General features: G+C 37.8%; 1 protein-coding gene and 2 long non-coding RNA genes across 5 annotated transcripts in view; 1 reads left to right on the forward strand and 2 right to left on the reverse strand.

Annotated features, from left to right (window-relative positions):
- Slc2a3 (solute carrier family 2 member 3) overlaps nt 1-11,399 on the reverse strand; it is an 86,682-nt gene extending 75,283 nt beyond the window's left edge. Inside the window, exons 1-2 of one of the 3 annotated variants that reach the window (XM_078015287.1) lie at nt 11,198-11,399; nt 9,188-9,263 (exon numbers count right to left, since the gene is read on the reverse strand). In XM_078015287.1, coding sequence (XP_077871413.1) covers nt 9,188-9,208 — 21 coding nt within the window. In that variant the 5' untranslated portion in view covers nt 9,209-9,263; nt 11,198-11,399. Of the gene's footprint in view, nt 1-9,187; nt 9,264-11,197 lie in introns of those variants that run through there. The other 2 variants (XM_078015286.1, XM_078015285.1) reach the window with 2 other exon arrangements.
- Nucleotides 10,778-14,829, forward strand: LOC144364949 (uncharacterized). Its single transcript, XR_013423112.1, has 2 exons — nt 10,778-11,158; nt 14,738-14,829. It is a non-coding gene; the product is annotated as an uncharacterized LOC144364949 (long non-coding RNA).
- Nucleotides 14,830-18,367: 3,538 nt separating this feature from the next.
- Nucleotides 18,368-21,551, reverse strand: LOC120888363 (uncharacterized). The gene is made up of 2 exons (XR_005731931.2): nt 21,047-21,551; nt 18,368-19,637 (listed from the first exon to the last, which is right to left on the reverse strand). It is a non-coding gene; the product is annotated as an uncharacterized LOC120888363 (long non-coding RNA).
- Nucleotides 21,552-24,243: the final 2,692 nt, after the last annotated feature.

Raw genomic sequence — 24,243 nt, forward strand, 5'->3', positions numbered from 1 at the left:
GCTCCTTTCATTCAGCATAATTCCTTTGGAATCCATTCAAGTTGTTAGGTATATCAATTGTCCATTTGTTTTTCTTTCTTTTTTTTTTTTTCTGAGTAGTACTTTATAGTATGATGTACCCAGTTTGTTTAACCATTCAGCTGTTAAATAGGATGCTTACAGTTTGGGCCATGACAAATGAACCTATAAACATTCATGTTGGTTTTTGTTTGTTGGTTTGTTTTTGTATAGGAACTAAACCCAAGGGTGCTTAACCACTAAGCTCCATCCCCAGCTACCCCACCTTTTATTTTTTATTGGGTTTTGAGATAGGTTCTCACTGAGTTGTTTAGGGCCTAGCTAAATTGCTGAGGCTGGTTTGAACCTGTGAACCTCCTGCCTCAGACTCCTGAGTTGCTGGAATTACAGGGGTGAACCATGGTGCCTGGCTATGTGTTGTTTTTTGTATGCCTGTGTGTTTGTTTTTTCTTACCTCTGCTATTGTAGATTGAACCTAGGGTCTCACACATGTTAGGCAAGCACTGTACTCCTGAGCTTCATCCCTAGCCCATGATTATGTTTTTCTTTCTCTGGGATAAATGTCCAAGAATGCAATTGCTGAGTCATATGCTTATTTTTATAAGAAAGTGCCATCACGTTTACTAAACATGTTTAAAACTGTACCATTTTATATTTTCAATATTAATGTATAAATGATCTAGTTTCCTGTATTCTCGCCTGTAACTGATATTTTTTATTTTAGCCATTCTGATAAAATACAAAGTGATGGGCTCAGAGGTAGAGCGCTCGCCTTGCGTGTGCGAGACCCTGGGTTCGATCCTCAGCACCCAGAATACAAATAAATGAATAAAATAAAGGTATTGTGTCCAACTACAACTAAAAAAATTTAAAAAAAATACAAAGTGATATTTGGTGGTCTTATTTTTTGCCATGCTACCACTGAGCTGCACCACCAGTCCCATTTTTAAAAGTTTGACAGGGTTTCACTAAGTTGCTCAAACTGGCCTTGCTTGAACTTATGATCTTCCTGCCTCACCCTTCCAAGTAGCTGGAATTGACATATGCCACCATGCCCAAATCATTGTGGTTTTAATTTGTATTTCCCTGATGGCTAAAAATGCCAGGCAACTTTTCATGTGCTTATTTGTATCTGTATATCCTCATAGTGAAATATCTGCTCATCTTTTTTGACTCTTTTTTTAAATGTTTTTATTTTTTTAGTTGTAGATGGGCACAATATCTTTATTTATTGTTATAATGATTATCATTTTTTAAAACATTTTGTGTTTTTAATAACAGCTCTATTGAGACTTATTTACTTATTTTTAAATATTTATTTTTTAGTTGTAGCTGGAGACAATATCTTTATTTATTTTTATGTGGTGCTGAGGATTGAACCCAGGGTCTCGCACGAGCAAGGCAAGCACTCTATCGCTGAGCCACAGCCACAGCTCCAGCCCCTCTCTAAACTCACATACTATATAATTCATTCTCTAAAGTGTATATTGTGATAGGTTGTAGTGTATTCAAAGTTGTTTAATCACCTCTACCTTTCATCTTCATGCATTTGCCTATTATTGACTTTTCATAAAAGTGAAAGCACATTAATGTGCAGTTTTTTTGTCACTGGCTTCTTTTACTCAGAATATTTTCTTTTCTTTTTTTTTTTTATTAAAGAGAGAGGGAGAGAGAGAGAGAATTTTAATATTTATGTTTCAGTATTCGGCGGACACAACATCTTTGTTTGTATGTGGTGCTGAGGATCGAACCGGGGCCGCACGCATGCCAGGAGAGCTCGATACTGCTTGAGCCACATCCCCAGACCCTCAGAATATTTTCAAGATTCATTCATGTTGTACATATAACAGTATTTCATTTTTTATTTCTCAATAATACTTCATGGTATGGATATACCATATTTTACTTATCTGATTATAAGTTGATGAATGTTTTCCAAAATTATGAATGATCCTGCAATGAGCACCTGAATCCAAGTTTTGTTTGTTTGTTTGTTTCCCCCCTAGTACTGGGGATTGAATTCAGGGGTCTAAACCATGGAGCTACAACTCCACCCCTTTTTACTTTTTGTTTTGAGACAGTCTCACTAAGTTGTGAAGGCTGGGTTTGAACTTGTGATACTCTGGCCACAGCTTGCTGAGTAGCTGGGTTACAGGAATGCACCATCATACCAGGATCAATTTCTCCATATCCTTGCCAACACTTGTTAATGTCTGGATTTTCAGTTTTTCAGTTATAGAAAAATCTAGTGAATTTGAAGTGCATTTTACAGTGAATGCAATTTGATTTCCTTGCCAGCTAGTAACATTGAACATCTTTTCATGTATTTATTGGCCATTTTTATATCTTCTTCTAAAAAATGTCCTTTTTTTCCCCTTCAATGGTGCCAAGGGATGAACCATAGGCCTTATACATACTAGGCAAGTGCTCTACTACTGAGTTCTATTCTTGGCCCTGTCTATTTTAATTTTATTTTTTTATCTGCAAAAAAATTATTCCAATTATGTTCAAATATGCACAAGAATAGAAAACAAAGGCTAGAAGTTTCTATATCATAATTTTGATAGTATATCTATCCACATAGCAGAATCAGAAAAATGTTTCAAAGTTTTCGTCTTTGTGATTTTTGTGTTCAAGAAGATTCACACAGTGAGCACATACACTTTTTATAATCAGAAAAATAAAATTAGGAGATGAAACTCCACCAGGAAGTTGGGATTATGTCATTGTGCCAAGGCTTCCCCCAAGCCTTTGATCCAGGGCTGCCAGGATCAAATGTAAGCATCCCTGGTAAATGGGAGGCTTAATCACTGACTGATTAACCATCTATTTTTAATTGTGTTGTTTGTATTTTTATTATTGAATTGTAATAGTCCTTTATATATTCTAGATACAAGTTCCTTTTTTTTTTAAAGAGAGAGTGAGAGAGAGAGAGAGGAGAGAGAGAGAGAGAGAATTTTTTTTTTTAAGAGAGAGAGAGAGAGAGAGAGAGAGAGAGAGAGAGAGAGAGAGAGAGAGAGAGAATTCTTAATATTTATTTTTTAGTTCTCGGCGGACACAACATCTTTGTTGGTATGTGGTGCTGAGGATCGAACCCGGGCCGCACGCAGGCCAGGCGAGCGCACTACCGCTTGAGCCACATCCCCAGCCCCGATACAAGTCCCTTATCAGATACATGATTTAATACAATTATCTCCCATTCGGTGGGTTTTCTTCTCACTTTCTTGATGGTGTCTTTGGAAGAAGAAAGTTTTTAGTTATGATTATGTCCAATATATCTATTTTTCCATTTGTTGCTCATGCTTTTTTCCCTAAGGAACAACCACCTAATCTAATATCACAAAGGTTTATATCTATATTTTTTTTCCTAAGAGTTTTACGATTTTAGCTCTTACATCTAGATATTTGATTCATTTTTAATTAATTTTTTTATATAATGTGAAGTAAGGGTCCAATCAACCTGCCCCTATACAATTTATTAAAAAGACTATTCTCCATTAAATGGTCTTGACACTCAAAAATTTACACAGGGGATTGGGAAATAATATGAAGGTCAAGTTATCCATAACTATCACAACACAGGGGGTTTATTTCTGAACTCTCAGTTCTATTCTTGTATTTCATATGTCTGTCCGTATGCTGGTACCACACTAGTTTGATCACAGTTTACTGCTGAGTTTTGAGAATGCTTTATATTTTCTATACACAAGTCCTTTGGATATGTGGTTTGCAAATATTCTTTCTGCTGCTTGTCTTTTCCAAGAAGACCCTTTTCATAGTCATCCACACAAGGGCTTTTTCTGTGTGCTTATTATTTTTGTTTTTAGCATCAGGGATTGAACCCCGTGGTCCTTATTCACTGAGCCACATCCCATCCCTTTTTATTTTTTGAAATGCACAGTCTCACTAAGTTGCTTAGGGCCCTTCTAGATTGCTGAGGCTGGTTTTGAACATGTTAGTCTCCTGCCTCAGCCTCCTGAGTCACTGGGATTACAGGTGTGCACAACTGTCCCAGCTCCTACAGGGTTTTTGCAGAGCAAAAGCTTTTCATTTTGATAAGCCCCATTTATTCATTTTTCTTCTTATGGCTTGTGCTTTTGCTGTCAAGTCTGCCTCTTTTTATAAATAAGGTTTCACTTTAATATAGTCATGATCATTTACTTATGTACTATCTATGGCTGCTTTAATAATATCATATTAGAGCTGCTGAATACTTGTGAACCAAACCATATGGTCCACAAAGTCTAAAGTAGTTACTTTCTGGCTCTTTACACAAGAGCATGCTGACCCCTGCTTTAATCTGCTAAACCTTTAGCAGAAGGCTTGAGTTCAAGGCCAGTCTCTGCAACTTTGAAAGACCCTTGTCTATGACCTTTACATATGTCACTCCCTCTATATGCAACACGAATTCTCCAGATCTTCTTATGGCTAACTCTTTATCATCATTCTGGTTTCCTATCAGATTCACCTTAAAGAGTCTATCCTTGACTACACTAGAGTAAGTAAATTTCTCCCCTCCTGTCCTATTTTCTATCCCCTTGCATTGCTATATTTTTCTTAGAATTTGTCATTTCCTTCACTACAATGTAAGTTCTATGAGGGCAGTCCCAGAATTGTCATATACCAGCTATTTGAGCAATTCAAATGAATAAATGAGTCATGAAGAGCTACTACATATTTCTAGAAAATAAATGTTACTTATTAACTCATAAGTTGTTTTATTAGAGGAAGAATGCTTGAATAAAAGAACAATATGGCTGATTCCCATAATTTATATAAATCATATTTATGGGTCACTTTATGTGCATGTTATTCAACATATGAAGCTGAGGAATTACATAGGGCTAGAAAATAGGATGTTTGAAAGTCTTTAGGTTTGTTTTCTAAATCTGTATCCCTATCAAATGGACACTGTAGTCCATGCCTGTAATCCCAGTTACTTAGCAGGCTGAGGCATAATGATCACAAGTTCAAGGCCAGCCTCCACAACATTGAGAGACCCTGTCTCAAAATTAAAAATTAAAAGGGCTAGAGATTTAACTCAGTGGGAGAGTGCTCACTTAGCATGTGGGAGGCCTGGGTTTGATCCCCAGTACCATAAAAAAAAAAAAAAAAATCCTGAATCTGTATTCCTTCCTTATCCCCTCTTGGACCTAAACTAAAATCCAATGGGTAGATAATGATATAAGGTTATCTTTTTCATAGTATGTATTATATTCATGTCTCCTCATTGATTCTGAACCTCTCTTCTTGATGTCTCCTCTTGATTCTGAACCTCTGGATCTGTCTAATCAGTCAATTTGGACAAAATTTCACAATCAGTTTATTTGGCTATGTTAAAATGGTTTTGTCACCAGGAGCAGTGGCACACACCTGTAATCCCAGTGGCTCGGGAGGCCATGAGGCAGGAGGATCAAAGCCAGCCTCAGCAAAAAGCGAGGTGCTAAGCAACTCAGTGAGACCCTGTCTCTATATAAAATACAAAATAGGGCTGGGGATGTGGCTCAGTCGTCCAGTGCCCCTGAGTTCAATTTCTGGCTAACCACCCCCCCACACACACACTCCAAGAAAAAATGGTTTTGTTGAAGTAAAATTGCTAGTAACAACACCAACAAACACTTTTAAACTTTATCCTTAATTTCCATCAAGTTTCTATCCTTGATTTCTATATTATTGGGAGATTCACAGGTATACAGATCATTTTAAATAAGCAACAATGAGAAGATACTTTAATAATAATAAAATTGGCATAATCAGGAAGTACAGAAATAACAGAGGTAGAATAGCTTATGATTTTTGAAATGAAAAAAAAGTAATTCCTGGTCTTAAATGTTGAATTCTAATTATTAAATTAAATAAATAGATTAAGCCTGGATCTGTACCAGGGAGACTTGGTGGGGAGCTGGATTGAGCAGAGAATACAGGGGCCTCGTTCTTGGTTGTTAAAGAAATGAACACATTAAAAAAAAAAGATCGGGATGGGGTTGTGGCTCAGTGGTAGAGTGCTCGCCTAGCACGTGCAGGGGCCTGGGTTCAATGCTCAGCACCACATAAAAAATAAAATAAAATAAAAGATATTATGTCCAACCACATCTAAAAAATTATATATATATATGATCTTTTTTTAAAAAGATCACTTTTTGACTAATTTCTGTGTCCCATATCTTGGTTTTTGTGGTAATTCCTCTAATATCTTTTCAAAACCATCTTAAAATTGTTATATAAATACCCACCCCCCCCCCACACACACACTAGGAATTGAACCCACAGGTGGTGCTCTATATATCAGTGAGGTACACCTATAGCCCTTTTTATTTCTTATTTTGGAACAAGGTCTTACACCAAGCTACCCAGGCTGGCCTTGAACTTTTGATTCTCCTGCCTCAGCTTCCTGAGTAGCTGGATTACAAGTATGCACAGCCGGGGCTGGGGATGTGGCTCAATCGGTTTCGCGGTTGCCTGGCATGTGTGCGGCCCAGGTTCGATCCTCAGCACCACATACAAATAAAGATGTGTGTCTGCTGAAAACCAAACAATGAATATTAAAATTCTCTCTCCCTCTCTCACACCTCTCTCTTAAAAAAAAAAAAAAAGTATGCACAGCCATACCAAGCTATAAATATATCCTCTTTTAAAATGTGTTGACTTTTTAATGTATCTTTTGGAAAATGTGAAAGAAGAACAAATGCTTCCCTTCTTCCAATTCTGCTTCCCTAAGAATGACCATTAAAATGTCCAGGAAGAAAACAATGTGAAAGTCTAAGATGCAAGTCATTCAAGATACCAGTGAATTCCCAGAGAAGCAGTTTATGTAAAATGTTTCCAAGTATGACCCTTCCTTATTGCATTTAGGAAACATGTAATTTAACCATCAGAGAACACCTAGCCTACTCCCAGTCCCAGCTCATTCTAAAGAAAATATATATATATATGTTTTAGGTGGACACAATACCTTTATTTATTTCTATGTGTTGCTGAGGATCGAAACCAGTGCCTCACACATGTCAGGTGAGTGCTCTACTGCAGAGTCACAACGCCAGCCTCAAGACTGACATCTTACTTAATTGTCTTTGTGGATCTTTATAACAATATTTTGCAAGTAACATAACTCACACTCTAGAGTCAGCTCAATAAAAATAGTTTTATATATATATATATATATATATAATTTTTTTTTTTAGGTGTATGTGGACACAACACAATGCCTTTATTTTTATGTGGTGCTGAGGATCGAACCCGGGTCCCGCCCTCGATAGGCGAGCGCTAAGAATAGTTATAATTGAGCAAATTCATTTCACTGTTACTCTTCATATCTATATTGCCATGGTTCAAGATTTCCTCAAAACCAGTTTTGTATAATTTTTAATGAGACCTGTTTGCAATTATAATGATGATACATATTTAAGCACAAAACACCACAAATGGCAATGCTAATTAACTGTGAATTTTAAAAATGTAGAAATGTATAAAGTCTGTTGGCTATAATAGTCTTTTAACCACACTTAAGTATATCCTATGTGTTATCAAGACAAGAAAAGGAATGAGATGGACATCATTACCCTAGGTACATGTAGGATTGTACAAATGGTGTGACTCTACTTCATGTACAACCAGAGAAGTGAAAAATTGTGTTCTATTTGTGTACAATGAATCAAAGATCATATGCTGTCATGTATAACTGATTAGAAAAAATTTTAATTAATAATTTGTTCTAATTTGTGATAACAACAACATGAAGGGGAGGATGGAGTTAGGAGCAAAATCAATGTACATTACTGGAGCTCAGTTGGTATCACTTAAAACTTGATTGTTATAAATTTAGGATGTTAATTTTAATCCCTTTGATAAACTCTACCTAAGTAACTATTTATAAGTTTTGGTGGGTTTTCTTTGAACCTTTCAAACATCAAACATTTTGCAAATAGTGAAACTGGACTTAATGTGGATTTAATCTACACTCTCCATTGGATTTGCAGGTATGTAGCTCTTCTTTTCTTTTTTTTTTAATACTTATTTTTTTAGTTGTAGTTGGACATAATATCTTTATTTTATTTATGTGGTGCTGAGGATCGAACCCAGGGCCTTGCATATGCTAGGCGAGCGCGCTCTACCACTGAGCCCACAACCCAGCCCTGTAGCTCTTCTTTTCAATACTTTATTCTCTATTATCTCAATCTCTTCTCTGATGATTGATTTTTATCTTTCTTCATTAAAAAAAATGTATCTCCAAATCTAGCATTAAATTACAATTCTCTCAGTGTGAAAATAAGATGAAGTTCACGGGCAAAATACAAACAGAGAACATCTCCAAAATTCTCATTAAGCTGCAAGTCATAAAAGTACACATTTTTCATAATTAAATTTAAGTGTTTTACAGAGTTTTCATCAAAAGACAGAAGACCAACATTTATTTTGACCATATAATGCAAGTAAGAATCTGAGATAGGACTGGGGATTTAGTTCAGTAGTAGAGTATTCACTAACAGGTGAAAGGCTGTTTGGTACTCAGCACCAAAAAAAAAAAAAAAAAAAGACAAAAACTACAAAGATAATACTTATTGTTCTATTTGGGGAAAAAGTTACTCCTCAAGTTTTTATCTTTAACAAATAAATGTGTAATGTGTATATTTTATACAATTTTGCAGTAAGGTACCATTTATATATACAAATATGACTGTTAGTGAATAACTAATACTTGAAAAAAAATTCATTTCTCTTTCTTAAAAATGAGAGATCCACTAAATAATATCACTAGTTATGGCTAATTTTGGAAATGTAGTCCTTAAATAAATCTTCTGAATTTATTTCACAACTTTAAAATTGGGAAAAGAATGTTTTATAGATACTATAAACAAAATATAGAATGTATTTCTCAAATTTTTGTACAAGGCAAATGCCATATAGAAGATATTGCCATCCATCATGACTATGTTCTTAACATAAAGAAGAAACTGAATACTACCATGATGAAAGATTAGAAGGGAAAACATGAATAGATTACCTCTCCAACACTAACTATTCAACTATTTTCAATATTGTTGTTAGCTATCCCTTAAAGTAAATAAAATCAAAGTGAAAAAAGAATTAAAAAGACAAGAAAAATCCAGGAAGATGATATTGTGATTATCAACATAACAATGACAAACTAATTTGATATCTTAATACTCACACTGTACGTGTTGCTCTCCATCTTTCTGTTCTACTAAGAACTGACTCTTCCTTCAATCCTCTTCAAGTAGAACTTCCTGTAAATTTTAATTAGCTTGTTATTTATTCACTCTATCTAATTAGGCTGCCTGAGAGAAGATATGACTTAGGAGTGGCTAAAGGACACTTCTACAAATACTTGTGGAAGGTAAAATCTCATACAACTTAGATCTTCGATTAAGTCAATTTTGAGATCCTCAACAAAGTTCTTTTCATCTGTTCAGTAGCGTGGGAAGGAATAATTTTAATCAAGTTAGAGGTTCTAGGGAGAGAAAAGCTGCTGGCAAAAACAGCAGCTCTATATTTTGAATCACTGCTTGGTCAAAAACTAACACAGTTTTCCTATCGAAAAATGAACAAGAATTAGATGGTGACCTTGATGCCCAAAACTCCATGATTTTAGTGTGGTTTACTTTGCCATAGAAAGTTAAAAATATTTGAAACAAGCTGTCTCCTTAAGTTTTATTTTCGCTTAAACTGCTAGGGAGCTATGGTGTTGGAAATCATGATTTTTTTCTTAACCAGTCATCAAGTCTGAGCCTGTTTTCTCTTCTACCCATTCTCTTGACTAGGATGGGTAATTTTGAAAATCAGTTGAGATGTGGTATGTTGAAGCACTAATACTGTTTCCTGAGTTTATTAGGAGGAGGAGAAGAATGAGGACAGACTATTCTTTTGGTTATTTCACATCATCCTTACTACCTTTTCTTTTCATATCTTCTGCTACCTTTCTCAGTTTCTAGAACCATCTCCCTTCTTTCTTCTGTCAGCTAGTTTTTGTCCTCAAGGTTATTCTTATTTGGGAAAACAAGCAAACAAAGCCAAAACAAAACAAAAACAAAAAACCCTCCCTACTCCTTTAATTAAAATAAACGCACTTTCCTTTAAAAGTGAGGTATTTACTTAATTTTTCCTAAAAATGAATTCAGATTAAGTCTTCTTGAAAGCCAGTGGAAATTCTACACTTAGTATATTTACTTAACTAAAAACTAATTTTGCCAAATAATAACTAAGGCAATTGGCCTTCCAACCCTTCTCTCACACTTCAGGAATAAAGCACTGAACGAATCCAGAGCTAGATGAATGAGTATTACATAATTTGCTAAGAAAATGTAAATTTTCCTTTGCTAAAACCTACAAAGGTAATTCTATCTACACAACGTTTAAGCTCCAGGTAGACAAGTTTCAAGGCCAAGCAACAGATTAGTCCCCCCATTTTCTCTGCTGGGACCATTCTTCTTCCAAAGGATCCTCACTTCCTTCAGGTCTGGGTGAAAGGACACTTCCTCAGAAAGGTCTTCTCTGAAAGGCATTTTCCCCTGCCCCACCTTATCTTAACATAAATCATCCCCCTATTCCACAGCTCTATTACGTTAAGTTTTTCTTAATAAGACTGATCACTGTCTGTATAGTATTATACACCTATGCATTTTCTTGTCTGTTGCCTGAATGTACGGTCCAGGAGGGCAGGGTGCTGGCCCACCCAGTTCACTGTGGGATTCCAGCGTTTTAAGCAGTGCTGGGACATAGTAGGTGCTCAGTAAATAAATATTCTCCCAATGCCAGGAAGCTACTTGCTAGTTTCAGCAGAACCGCAGGCCTCTTCCTCCCTTAACCTCCGCCTCTACACGACCGCAGACCGAGTTCCCCCACCTGCAGGTCCCAGGGACAGCGCTGCGCACCAACCATCCCTACCGGCATCTGCGGTTAGATCTCCCGGCCACCCGAGCCTCCGCGCTGATCCCAGGCCTTGGCGACCGGGAGTGACAGCGCCGGCGCCGCTGCGCTTCCGCCCTCCACGCCGCGCAGCCGTTAGGACCCCCGCTCCGCCTCGCCAGACCCAGCATTCTATTTGGAGTGATCCGTTGATAGGATGGTAAAACGTGACTCCCGGCTCTTTCCGTCGGCAGGTCACCCACCCACCCGCCTCGGGGTAGGGATCCTGCCGTGTCGGCCCAGTCCTGCTTCTCACCTTCCACTTGTGCCAACTGACCAGCCACGGCCGCTCGAGGCCTGGGGTTCCTCCGGGCGCCCCCTCAGGCGGCTTCCTGCGGCGGAAGCGGGGAGCCCTTTACCGGGCAACACTTGTGGGCCCCACCCGCGCCACCTCCGCGGTTAAAAGCGTGTTACCATTTCTGCTTTAAGAGATACCCGTGCGCTCGTTGCCTCCATGCCCCTAGAGGTGCCCCCAGATATCCTCGCCGGCTGTCCCGGTCCCGGCTGGGGAGGCTGAGGGCAATTTCAGGCAGTTCAGGCTTTTCCCTTACTTCTTCTTTTTAAAAATAATCTATTTATTTTTGGTGTGGAGGTCTTAACCTAGGATCACTTCACCACTGAATGAACTGCATCCCCAAACCCTTTGGTTTTCTGAGACTGGATCTTGTCAAGTTGTGCAGGCTGGCCGTGAACCTGCGGTCCTCCCGCTTCCGCATGGGCCACAGTGCCTGGCAGCTGTTCTAATTAAAAGTCAACTGTCCTTTCACCTCCTGTAAAGGACTGGAGTTTGGGGGTTAGAGGTAATAAAGGTCACTCCCTGCTGACTCCAACAGCCCCCCCCCCCATATATAGGACGCAAAGGTCATTTAGAGATTGTCCTCCTCCAGACAAAAATGTTGGACCTAATTTAGAATCACTTGAGTCTCACCATGAAAATATGGTAATGAAAGTGTTGAGTTGACAGGTTGAGTTTTTAAAAAGGTCTGCACTGCACTTCTCAAAAGAGGATTTCCTAGTGGACATTAAACACCTGCAAGGTGTGTAACTGAATGAGTCAGGGAACTTCTAATTAAAACCACATCGGAGAAATGTCTATTTAGGTCCTTGGCCCATTTATTGATTTTTTTTTTTTCCTTTTGGTGCTTAGCTTTTTGAATTCTTTATATACCTAGAGATCTGATGTGGGAGGGGTAAAGATTTCCTCCCAAGAAGTAGGCTCTTTAGTCACCTCACAGATTGTTTCTTTTGCTGAGAAGAAACTTTTTAGTTTAGGTCTATCCCATTTATTGATTCTTCATTTTAATTCTTGTGCCAAAGGAGTCTTATTAAGAAAGTTGGGGCCTTAGCCCACATGATGGAGATTAGGGCCTACTTTTTCTTCTATTGGGCAGGGTCACTGGTTTTATTTTTAGGTTCTTGATCCATTTGCAGTTGAGTTTTGTGATGGTGAGAGATTGGGGTTTAATCTCATTTTGTTGCATATGGATTTCCAGTTTCCCAACACCATTTGTTAAAGAGGCTATTTTTTCTCCAATGCATGTTTTTGGTGCCTTTGTCTAATATAAGATAATTATAATTTTGTGAGTTAGTCTCTGTGTCCTCTATTCTGTATCATTGGTCTACCAATCTGATTGGTGCCAATACCATGCTGTTTTTGTTACTATTGCTCTGTAGCATAGTTTAAGTAAGGTCTGGTATAGTGATGCCACCTGCTTTACTCTTCCTGCTAAGGATTGCTTTAGCTATTCTGGGTCTTTTATTTTTCCAGATAAATTTCATGACTGCTTTTTCTATTTCTGAGAGGAATGTCATTGGGATTTTGATCAAATTGCATTAAATCTGTATAGTTCTTTTGGTAGTATGGTCATTTTGATAATATTAATTCTGCCTATCCAAGATCAAGGTAGATCTTTCCATCTTCTAAGGTCTTTGATTTCTTTCTTTAGGGTTCTGTAATTTTCATTATACAGATCTTATTTTTTTAATTCTAATTTTTTAAAGAGAATTTTAATATTTTTTAGTTTTTTTCGGCAGACACAACATCTTTGTATGTGGTACCGAGGACTGAACCCGGGCCACACGCATGCCAGGCAAACGTGCTACCGCTTGAGCCACATCCCCAGCCCCATTATACAGATCTTTCACCTGAAGAGCCACTTCTCAGAAGATGATATACAATCAATCACAAATATATGAAAAAATGTTCATCATCTGTAACAATTAGAGAAATGCAAATCAAAACTAAGATTTCATCTCACTCCAGTCAAAATGGCAGCTATTATGAATACAAACAACAATAAGTGTTGGCGAGGATGTGGGGGAAAAGCTACACTCATACACTGCTGGTGGGACTGCAAATTGGTGCAGCCAATATGAAAAGCAGTATGGAGATTTCTTGGAAAATTGGGAATGGAACCACCATTTGACCCAGCTATCCCTCTCCTTGCTCTCTACCCAAAGGTCTTAAAAACAGCATACTACAGGGACGCAGCCACATCAATGTTTATAGCAGTACAATTCACAATAGCTAAAATGTGGAACCAACCTAGATGTCCTTCAATAGATGAATGGATAAAAAAAATGTGGTATATATACACAATGCAATATTACTCATCAATAATAGAGAATAAAATCATGGCATTTGCAGGTAAATGGACAGAGTTAGAGAAGATAATGCTAAGTGAAGTTAGTTAATCCCCCAAAAAACAAATGCTGAGTGTTTTCTCTGATATAAGGAGGGGGAGCATGGGAGGAATAGAGGAATTCTAGATAGGGCCAAGGGTGGGAGGGAAAGGGAGGGGGCATGGGGTTAGGAATGATGGTGGAATGTGATGGACATTATTTTCTAAAGTATATGTATGAAGACGCAGATTGGTGTGAATATACTTTGTATAAACCAGAGATATGAAAAATTGTGCTCTATATGTGTAACAAGAATTGTAATGTATTCCGCTGTCATATTAAACACACACACACACACACACTCACACACACACACACACATTGGAGACCAGTACAGATCCACCAGAATAGCTAAAACAAAGGCTAGAGGCAGGGAGGGAAAAGAAAGTAAAATGACCAATGAGGGAATGTGAGGCATCCAGAATTTTTACACCTCGTTAACAGGGATATAAAGCAATAACTGTTACAACCACTTTGGAAAATTGGTAATATTTATTGAGGCAAAACATATACCTACCCTATTACCGAACAATTTAACAGAAATGTATGCCTATGTTCACCACAAAATAGGTACAAGAATGTTCACCTCAGCAGCATTTGCCTAGCTCCAAATTAAAAATAATCTAAATGTCCATTGATAGGAGAATGGATAAATACATTATGGTATATTCACATAATGAAATATGTTATATAGCAGGAGACAGCATGTACTAAAGGCGTGTGCAACTATATGGCTAAATCTCACAAACATAAATATGTCTTCACAAACAGAAAACATATTTAATTTATGTTAGGGTCAAAAATGGGTAAAACTAATCTATGCTATCCTAAATATAGATTATGGTTACCTGCTGTGGTTTGAATAGTTTGTCCATTCTGAAATTCTTGTTGGAATTTAATCCCTGTTATAAGGTGGGACCAAGTGGGACTTTTTTTTTTTTTCCAAGTGGGACTTTTGAGGGATAATTAGGGCTCTGCCCTCATTAATGGATTAATCCATTGATGTGATTATTGGGTTAATGGGTCATGAGTTATCTGAAAGTGGGTCTACTATCAAAGTCAATTTGTTTAGGTCTCTTACACTCTCCCTGTCTGTTTCCATGTGTTGCTTCAGAACTCTGCCAGCAAGAGGCTATAACCAGATGTGACATCTTGACCTTTCATCAGAATCATGAACCAAAATAAACCTCTTTTCTTTGTAACTTACTCAGTTTGTGGCGTCATGTTATCAGCAACAGAAAACAGACTAAGACCCAAGAGGGGCTGTGACTGTGAAGGGACACAAGGGCTTCTGGGATGTGTTCTGTGACTTGGTTTAGATGCTACTCACTTTATAAAAACTATTATCCAGGACTGAGTATATAGCTCAGTTGGTAGTGCTTGCCCCTCATGCACAAGGTCCTAGGTTCAATCCCCAGCACCACAAACAGAAAAAAACTATCATCTAACTTAACATTTTTCTCCATGTGTGCTACTTTTAAAAGATTTTTAATTAAAAAAATTGAACAAATTATATTGTTATATCATGTGCATGTATAAATATGTAACAATGAATCCCATTATTATGTATAATTAAAATGCACCAATTGAAAAAAGGTAGAGAAAGTCTTAGTGGGCCATGGTGACATACACCTGTAATCCTAAAGACTGCAGAAGCAGGGGCAGGAGTATCACAAGTTTGAAACCAGCCTCAGTAACTTAGAGACAACCTGTCTCAAAAAAATTTTAATATTATAAAGGTTAGGGATGGGCAGGGATTGTGGCTCAGTGGCAGAGTGCTTGCCTTTCGCATATGAGGCACTGAGTTTGATCCTCAGCACTACATAAAAATAAATAAAATAAAGGTATAAAGGTATTGTGTCCATCTACAATTAAAAATTTAAAAAAGAGAAAGGACAAAATAGTATTTTTCTTGATGTTAAATTTATTCAATTCTTAAATTCTGAGTCTTTTATCTTTTTTGGTATTAAGATGTTAATTCTGGTCTGAGGTTATGGCTCAGCTAGCATGTGCGAGGCCCTGGGTTTGATCCTTAGCACCACATAAAAATAAATGCATTGTGCTTATCCATCTACACACACACACACACAAAAGTTAATTCTTTTATGATATAATGGTCATAATATAGATATACATATGTGAAATATATAATTATACATGTATATGTGTGTGTGTGTGTGTGTGTGTGTATTTATTTTTGCAGTGCTCGGAATTGAACCTGGGGCCTTGTGCATTAAAATAATGGTCATGGACAACTGCAGTTGGTCATGTCTTTGCCTGACAATATAATAAGTTTTATGCTCCTTCTTATTTCACAACTGGCTTACTGGCTTATAAAATTAAAAAAGTCTGGATAGCTTCATCCTTTTTTTTTTTTTTTTTTTTTTTTGCAATGCTAGTGATTGAACTCAGGCATGAAGCATGCCACAAACATTCTACCATTGGGCTATATCCCCAGCCCTTTTGTCTCATTCTTGTGCTGCTTCTGGCTCAAAACTTTGCTACCAAGAAAAAAATTTAAATGTGCATCCACATGTACTTGTGGATATGGTTGATCCACATTCTATCTTTTTGTTGTTGTTGTTGTTATTAGAGATTGAACCCAGGGTGCTCTACCATTGAGCTATATTCTCAGATCTTTTTAGTTTTTAGTTTTTTTTTTTTTTTTTTTGAGACAGGATCTCTCTAAGTTGCTGAGGCCAGCTTTAAACTTGTGATTCTCCTGCCTTAGCCTCCCTAATAGCTGGGATTACAGATATAGCCCCACTGTAAAGCAGGCACATACTTAACTCTATCTAGATTATCTATTCTTGTCTATTGCCCAAGAATTCTTCTCAAGTCACCAATCTCTTTTCTGTACTGCAGAGGATAGAAAATTAAAAACTGTATTTCACAGATTTTCTTGCAGCTAGGATTCTAGCTATAAATTATGGATCTATCAATAATTTGCACACTGGAGAAACTTGATAAATGAAAGTCAGGCACAGGGCATATTCTGGCTGCACTAGCTGCTCCTGCTGGCCAGCTTTTCTTTTCTTTTCTTTTTTCTTTTTTTTTTTTTTGTACTGGGTATTAAATTCAGGGGCACTCAGCATTTTTTTTTTTTTTTTTTTTTGATACAGGGCCTTGCTAATATGCTGAGGCTGGTTTAGAACTTGGGATCCTCCTGCCTCAGCCTCCTGAGCTGCTGGGGATTACAGGCATATACCACCACCACTGGCTTGTTGTTTTTTCTGTAGCAGTGTTGCAATGCTTAATTACTGGATTCATGGTTAATGAAGACTGCTGAGGCAGCATTAGCAGTAGGTCGTTGATTCCTGTATCACAGGCATGGTGATGTGCTCTTCAATTCAAAGCATAGTGTAACTATGTTTTGACTATGCATAAGAATGAATTCCTAGATCACAGGCAGGGTGATGTGCTTTTCAATCTATGCATAAGACTATAATGTAGTTATGCATAGTCTAACCAAATAGTCTTCATTTCTCTCCTTTCTGAAGCTCCCCTCATGGGCTTAGAGCAATTTCTGGAATATAACAGAGACCCTGTCCCTCCAATACTTTCAAAGTTTTTTTAAGTACTTACATCCCTATATTAAAGCCTTTTCTATTTGAGGGGGTTTCTGTTTAGTGCAACCCACCCTGACAAATCATACCTGACTGAGCCATAATAAGTACATTGTCCCTTCTATGCCTCAATAAGTTCCTCTTATACTCTCATGTCCCTTTTTTTCCTTTTTCCACAAATGCCAAATGAAGTGTAACATGTTGCTTTCATCCTTGATCTTTTGAGGTTTTATAGCTGCTTCTTGGGTCTCCATAGATGAAAGAAACTCAATTACCATTATTTCAAAAGAGCAGGCAGCCAAGCTCCAATTAAGGATTTTTCTAGAACCCAAGGTTCTATTTTACTCAATATCTCTTGTTGTTACCAGTCAAGATACCACTTTTGGGCTGGGCATGTAGCTCAGTGGTGAAGTACTTGCCTAGCAAGTGCAAAGTACCAGGTTTATTCCATCCTCAGTAAATGTACACACGCATGCATGCAAACATACACACAAACTTACACACACACACACACACACACACACAACCTTTATATTTGTTTAAGGGCTTGGATCTGTGACTGTGAACAATAATTTTTTGGGGGGTGTATCAGGGATTAAACTCAGGGGCACTCAACCACTGAGCCACATCCCCAGTACTATTTTGTATTTTATTTAGAAACAGGGTCTCACTGAGTTGCTTAGAGCCTCGCCATTGCCCAGGCTGGCTTTGAACTCCAGATCCTCCTGTTTCTGTCTCCTGAGCCACTAGGATTACAGGTGTGTGCCATGCACCCGGTAATAATTTTCTTTTTCCTTTCTTAGACTTGGTGCTGGGTTCTACATTATCAACTCCCATGCCCCTTCCATCATCCCTGACAATTTGTTTTGTCTTACAGAGTATAACTAAAAGAAAAGAGTGCTATAAATGTATTAATTATTAACTTAAAAATAATTTTTTTGTGGAGCCTGGGGTTGTGGCTTAGTGGCAGAGCACTTGCCTCACACATGTGAAACACTGGATTTGATCCTCACCACCACATAAAAATAAATAAATAAAATAAAGGCATTGTGTCTATTATTAAAACATATTTTAAAAAAATAATTATTGTTTTTGCGTGACTTATTTAGCATTACTAGGAAGGAACTGTGGTTTTCTTTCAAACACTTTAAAAAAATTTATGGAGACCTGGAAAGAAGTTGTTTATTTGGAAGTTGTTTATTAATGTGTGAGATTAGAAATGAGCACTTTTAGAATAAATAGAGGTAGAAGATATAATTCTAAAGAATACCTCATTCAGGGAAGGTTGGAGGAAGAAGAACTAGTGAGTGAAATTATAAAAGACTGGTAAAAGTGAGAATAGAAATTGGGATAGAAAAGCTCTCTGATGTCAAGAAAGAAAAGGGGTTTTCAAAGGCAAGCAGGATCAACACTGTTGATTGAACAGGACATGTGGAGAAGGACCCATTGGGAGAACGTTGATGGCCTTTAATTTTATTTTTTTGTATTGAGGAGTGAACGCAGAGGTACTCAACCACTAAGCCCACATCCCTAGCCCGTTTTTATATTTTATTTAGAGACAGGGTCTCCCTGAGTTACTAAGTGCCTCAATAAGTTGCTGAGGCTGACTTTGAACTAGCGATCCTCCTGCCTCAGCCTCCTGAGCTCCTGGGATTAGAGGTATGCACCACTAATCTTCCTCCATGAGATTCTGCCTCATGTGTGGTGGCCTTTAAAATGAACATATAGGCCAGGCCTGGTGGTGCATGCCTGTAATTCCAGCAACTGGGGAGACTGAGGCAGGTGGATCACAAGTTCAAGACCAGCCTCAGCAAATTAGTGATGTCCTAAGCAACTTAGCGAGATCCTGTTTCAATTTTTTCTTTTTTTTTTAAAAGTGTGTGACTCAGTGATTTAGCACTACTGGGTTCAATCCCAGGAACCCAAAACAGAACAAACCAAACGTAATAGGCTACAGAAGTAAGTGTAGGGAGAGGCAAAAAGGAGTAGAGATGAAATACAAACATAATAAGTGAGGAGTATTTTAAAGACATTTTGTGGAGAAAGAAAGGAAAGAGATCTGGCTGTAGCTTCAGTAAGAAAAATAATGAGGAGAGAGTAAAAATCTAGGGCATAGTAAAAGAATCTTCTTGGAGGTCTGAAGCTTTCTGAGCCCCACTTGGGCCATGATGGCTGGAATTGACTTGTTAGTCCAGAAACTGGATATGGTGATGTATTTTTTCTGGTGAAATCTGCCAGTCTGAGAACAAGACCAAAAAGTTTTCTGGAATTAGAAACTTCTTTGACTGAAGGAATTTTCTGTGAGACGCTTTCAGAGGGTGGAGGAATTGGGGATCTGTTGCAGTACATTCGGTTTCAGAAATCTCTGTCCATAGATGGCCAACTCCATTGCTCTGGGTCCAAGGTGAGGCAGAATCTCATGGAGGAAGAGTGTAAGAAAAATGTGTACTAGGAAAAAAAAAAGGATATATTCATGTTGGAAGGCAAATTCATGTTGCCTATTTAACATAATATTGAGAATCTCTCTCAATGCTCTCAAGTAGTAATTTCTTCCTAGCTTTGAACCTCAGATTGTAGGTTAAACATGTTCTTATTTTTTACTCACTGGATGTAGAGCACATCTTTTCCATTTTTCTAGAAAGGCACTTTGAGGGGCAATTTGCTTTCAAATGTTAAAGGCCTCTGGGTGTTAAAGAGAAAGTGGTAGCATTTTCCCAGATGGATAACTTCACAGGAGGTCTGGGAAGCTGACCTACTTCTGAATTTACAGCTGAATTAATCCAGGTGGTAAGTGAGTGTGAAACATTTTTTTGAGGCTCATAAAACTGACATAGCCATCTTTTAAAACATTCTAAAATTCTGACATTTATATGATTTGTCCAGCATACATTCTAAAGTTTTCTCATGCTGGTTTAATTTAATTCAGCAACTGACCACCTACTCCTTATTTTATACTGCCAGGCACTGGACATACAATAAGTAAAATGCAGTACCAGGAAAGCTTCTGTATGTGATTAATGATTTTTCTTCAGATAAATCTTTATAGTTTTTTTCAACTCCCGACACTCTCCAATTATTGTACAAATGACTTCTTTTGTTATGGAAATCATGCTCTGCGAGAGACCAAGCACCACTTGCAGTATTGGAGAACAGTTTATTTTCCCAGGCGGACCCTGATGAACTAGTGCTCTTAAATTCAGGGTCTCACGCTGAGGTTACATGGGGCTTTTATAGGAAATTTGACATTTCTTAACCATTACAACATTGGTGGGTTTGAATTCTTGACCTACGCGACCAAAGGCCATTATGCACAGAGAATTTACGATAACTAGTTCACACCTGTAAAACAAAGACAGTAAAACACCTGCGAATAATATTGTTCAGTGGCCTTAACCCAAGGCAGCAGTAACTCAAGATTTTAACTTTGATTTTATCTCCTGAAGAGTTACACTTCTAAGAACTAAGCCAACGATGTTATAGTTTAGACAGCAGTTAATTGGCATAGTAACCTACAATTTATACTTGCAATTAGGTGAGATAGGTACATTCCTACAGAGTTCCGAAAGTTACAAAGTATAGGAAAATTAACTCTTTCCTTACGCATTGTCTTCATCATAATGTTCTTATAATTTCATTTTATAATCAGGTCTGGTATCTCCTTCACACTTTATTAACCTATCTTCTTAGATACCATGACCTTCAGCTTTCTCATCCTTTTCTACAGACAGGGATAAACTCCCAGTTTTTCTTTTTCTCCATCTCATTCATTCTCTAGGATAGCATAAATAAATGGGAAGTCTGAGACCAAAAGTTCATAAAGGTTAAATTGTCACGAATATTCCCAAAAGCCAGTTTACTCTCTGACTTCGGAGGAGTAAACAGGAAACTATCGATCCCATACAGGAAATGACCTGCTTTGAGGGCAAAGAAGGTGCCTTGGATTTCCCTCATTTTCCTTCTAAACTCATTTCCGGGTTTCAATCAATTTGGTCCTTCCCTACAATAACAGAGTTCGGCTGATTCTTTCCAGTCCCACCCTAGACTTCGATCCTGAGAGGACGGCCAATAGGGTATTCCCGTGAGTGGACATTTTCATTCCTAGTTTTACATCATCGCAAATCTTAACCAATCAGTAGTTAGGGTAGGAGGTACGAAAATAATCTTCACTTCCTCCCCAAATGGCCACGCCCCTCTTGCGACACTCTGATAGATTGCCTACATAGCCAATCAACGAGCAACGTTGGGCCCAGCCCATTCTAAAGCCAACCAATTAAAATGAAGATAGGGAATTGAGGCGGAGAATGGAAAACTTGCCCCCTCTTTTGGAAATGATTCGAAGAGGTGCGTCCCGAACCAGTGAAGTTACAACTTCTTACCAACGATGGCTGCATACTGAACCGTTTATATCATGTGCCGGGTTCAGTTCCCTTCTGATCCTACCCCAAGATAGGCCCCGCGACTAACATTCCACCCCGCCCCCGTTTCAGTATAACTCATCCCCACCCCTGAAGTCCTTCGAAAAAAAAGTCCCAACCCCAAAGGCCCGTGCTTCACTCGTTGCTCTCCCGCGGGGTAGAGTAAGGGGAAGGAGAGATCCTGCCGCCTTTGGCGCCAATCTTTCCATTCAGTGCGCCTCTCCTCCCTTCTCCACGTTCCCGGGCCCGGGCTGACACGGGGGTGGGAGGAGCTGAGTGCCTGTTCGGTTTGGGGAAAGGCTAGAACTTCTTAAGGTGGAACAGAGCAACTGGAAGGCTGGGCCTCCTGCTTACCAACTGCGCTTCCCACAGGGTCTCTCATTTTCTAGTCCCTGAACCTTGGTTCTAATCTTGTATTTGGGAGAATAACCAGGTTAGGTAGAGGATATAGAATTTAGGTAGAAAGCTTTAAAGTATACACTCTGTAAGGGAAATACAAACTATGAAGAGAACTTTTTAGTCACTGTTGTCATTGTCTTTTTCTTTCCCCCGTGATTACCTTTTGAAAGTGGCAGAATTTTTCTGATGTGTGAATATAAGCTTAGAATATCATAAATGAATCGTTTGTAAACCTTAGTTACTAGTTTCCCAGGAAGCTGGAAGAGTAACAGTAGTATACTGCAGGTGCTTGTGGTCTTGGCTCTGATCCAGTCTTCTCCTTTGTAAAATAAAGATTATAATCCTCTTTTTCTAAATTTGATATGAGTAATAAAAGAAGTTGTGTAAAAGAAAACACACTGTAATGGGTGCAAACTAACATCAGGTAATTTTTCTACACAAAAGCATACCATAATAGTGAACACTTTGATAGTTCTTATTATGTTCCAGCATTTTTAACAGTATTTTAAAAAATTATCTATTTGTAAATTTTCAAGCTCAAGAGTAGAGAGAATAGTATTTTTTTTTTTTCGATGTTGTAACAAGCAACATTAGCCAATCTTTTATCGCCTCTACTTTTCTCCTCCATCCCAAATTATCTTGGAGCAAATTTCAAGACTCTATACTCCCATATGCATTTTTAAAAAATTAAGATTCTTAAAAAATAACAATGAATGCATCTAAAGTATGATAATTTTTTATATTATCCTCAGTATTGACATTTTACTAGCTGTCTCATATTTCATCCAGTTAAATTGTTCTAATGAGGCTCTCCTAAAAAGTCCACATATTGCATTTGACGGACATGTCTCTTGGTCCATATATATTGCAATTGGTTGATATGTCTACTGAGTCTCTTTAATTTCTAGGGTACCACTCTCTCAGGCAGTTATCTAAGTGCATTACATGTATGAATTCACATAATCCCTCTGAAACACTATGAAATAGGTATCATCATTAACCCCATTTTACTGATGAAGAAACTGAGTAATAAAGTAGTTACTACAACTGTGATTTACCCGAGTTCTCTCAGTTATTAAGGGTCAAAGCTAAGATCTGAATACATGAATCTTATCCACTATATTATATATTTCAAGTAGTACACTGGTCTTTAAAAAAAAAGCTTCCAAAGTGTGTATTATGGCATGTTAGTTACAGATGTTATGAAGAATTTTGGTTAAAGTGGACTAATACTCAAATAATTATATAACATGCTTTATAATAAAGAGGTGTAGATCCTTACATTTTCTTTCTTTCTTTATTAAATATTTTTTAGTTGTTGATAGACCTTTATTTATTTGTATATGGTGCCAAGAATCAAACCCAGTGCTTCACACATGCTAGGCAAGTGCTCTACTACTGAGCCACAACCCCAGCTCTATTAATTAATTAATTGATTGGTTTTGGTATATTTCAGTTGCTTTTTAAAATCTTGCTCCACTCAGGGGCTCAGAAGGCTAAGGTAGGAGGTTTGCGAGTTCAAAGCCAGCCTCAGCAATGGCGAGGCACTAAGCAACTGAGTGAGACCCTGTCTCTAAATAAAATACGAAATAGGTCTGAGGATATGCCTCAGTGGCTGAGTATCCCTGACTTCAATACCTAGTACCTGACTCTCACCCCAAATTATGTCTAGATGGTTGTAGTGGCACATTCCGGTGATCTCAGCAACTCAGCTGGCTGAGGCAAGAGAATCACAAGTTCAAGGCCGGCCTCAGCAACTTAATCAGGCCCTAAGCAACTTAGTGAGAACCATGTCTCAAAAAGGGATGTGGTTAAGAACCTCTGGGTTCAATTCTTAGTGCCCCCCCAAAAAAAAAATTTGCAAAATACCTAAATGGTAAGGAAAATATAAAAATAAAACAACTCCTATTTGTACTTCCAGAGTTAAATATAATTACTTTTTAAAGATTTATTATTTATTTATTCGCTTTTTTATTGTTGTTATTGTTGTTGTTATTATTATTATTATTATTTTGCGTGTGTGTGTGTATGTGTGTGTGTGTGTGTGTGTGTGTGTGTGTGTGTGTGTGGTATTGGGGATTGAACTCAAGGGTGTTTAACCACTGAGTTACTTTTCAAAAAATTTTTATTGGGACATTAAGTTCCTGAGGCTGGTCTTGAACTTGTGATCATCTTGCCTAAATCTCTCTAGTCTCTGGGTTTATAGGTGTGGGCTATCACACCTGGCTGAGGATGACTAT

This window comes from Ictidomys tridecemlineatus, chromosome 6, assembly GCF_052094955.1.
Source record: "Ictidomys tridecemlineatus isolate mIctTri1 chromosome 6, mIctTri1.hap1, whole genome shotgun sequence".
NCBI lineage: Eukaryota > Metazoa > Chordata > Mammalia > Rodentia > Sciuridae > Ictidomys > Ictidomys tridecemlineatus.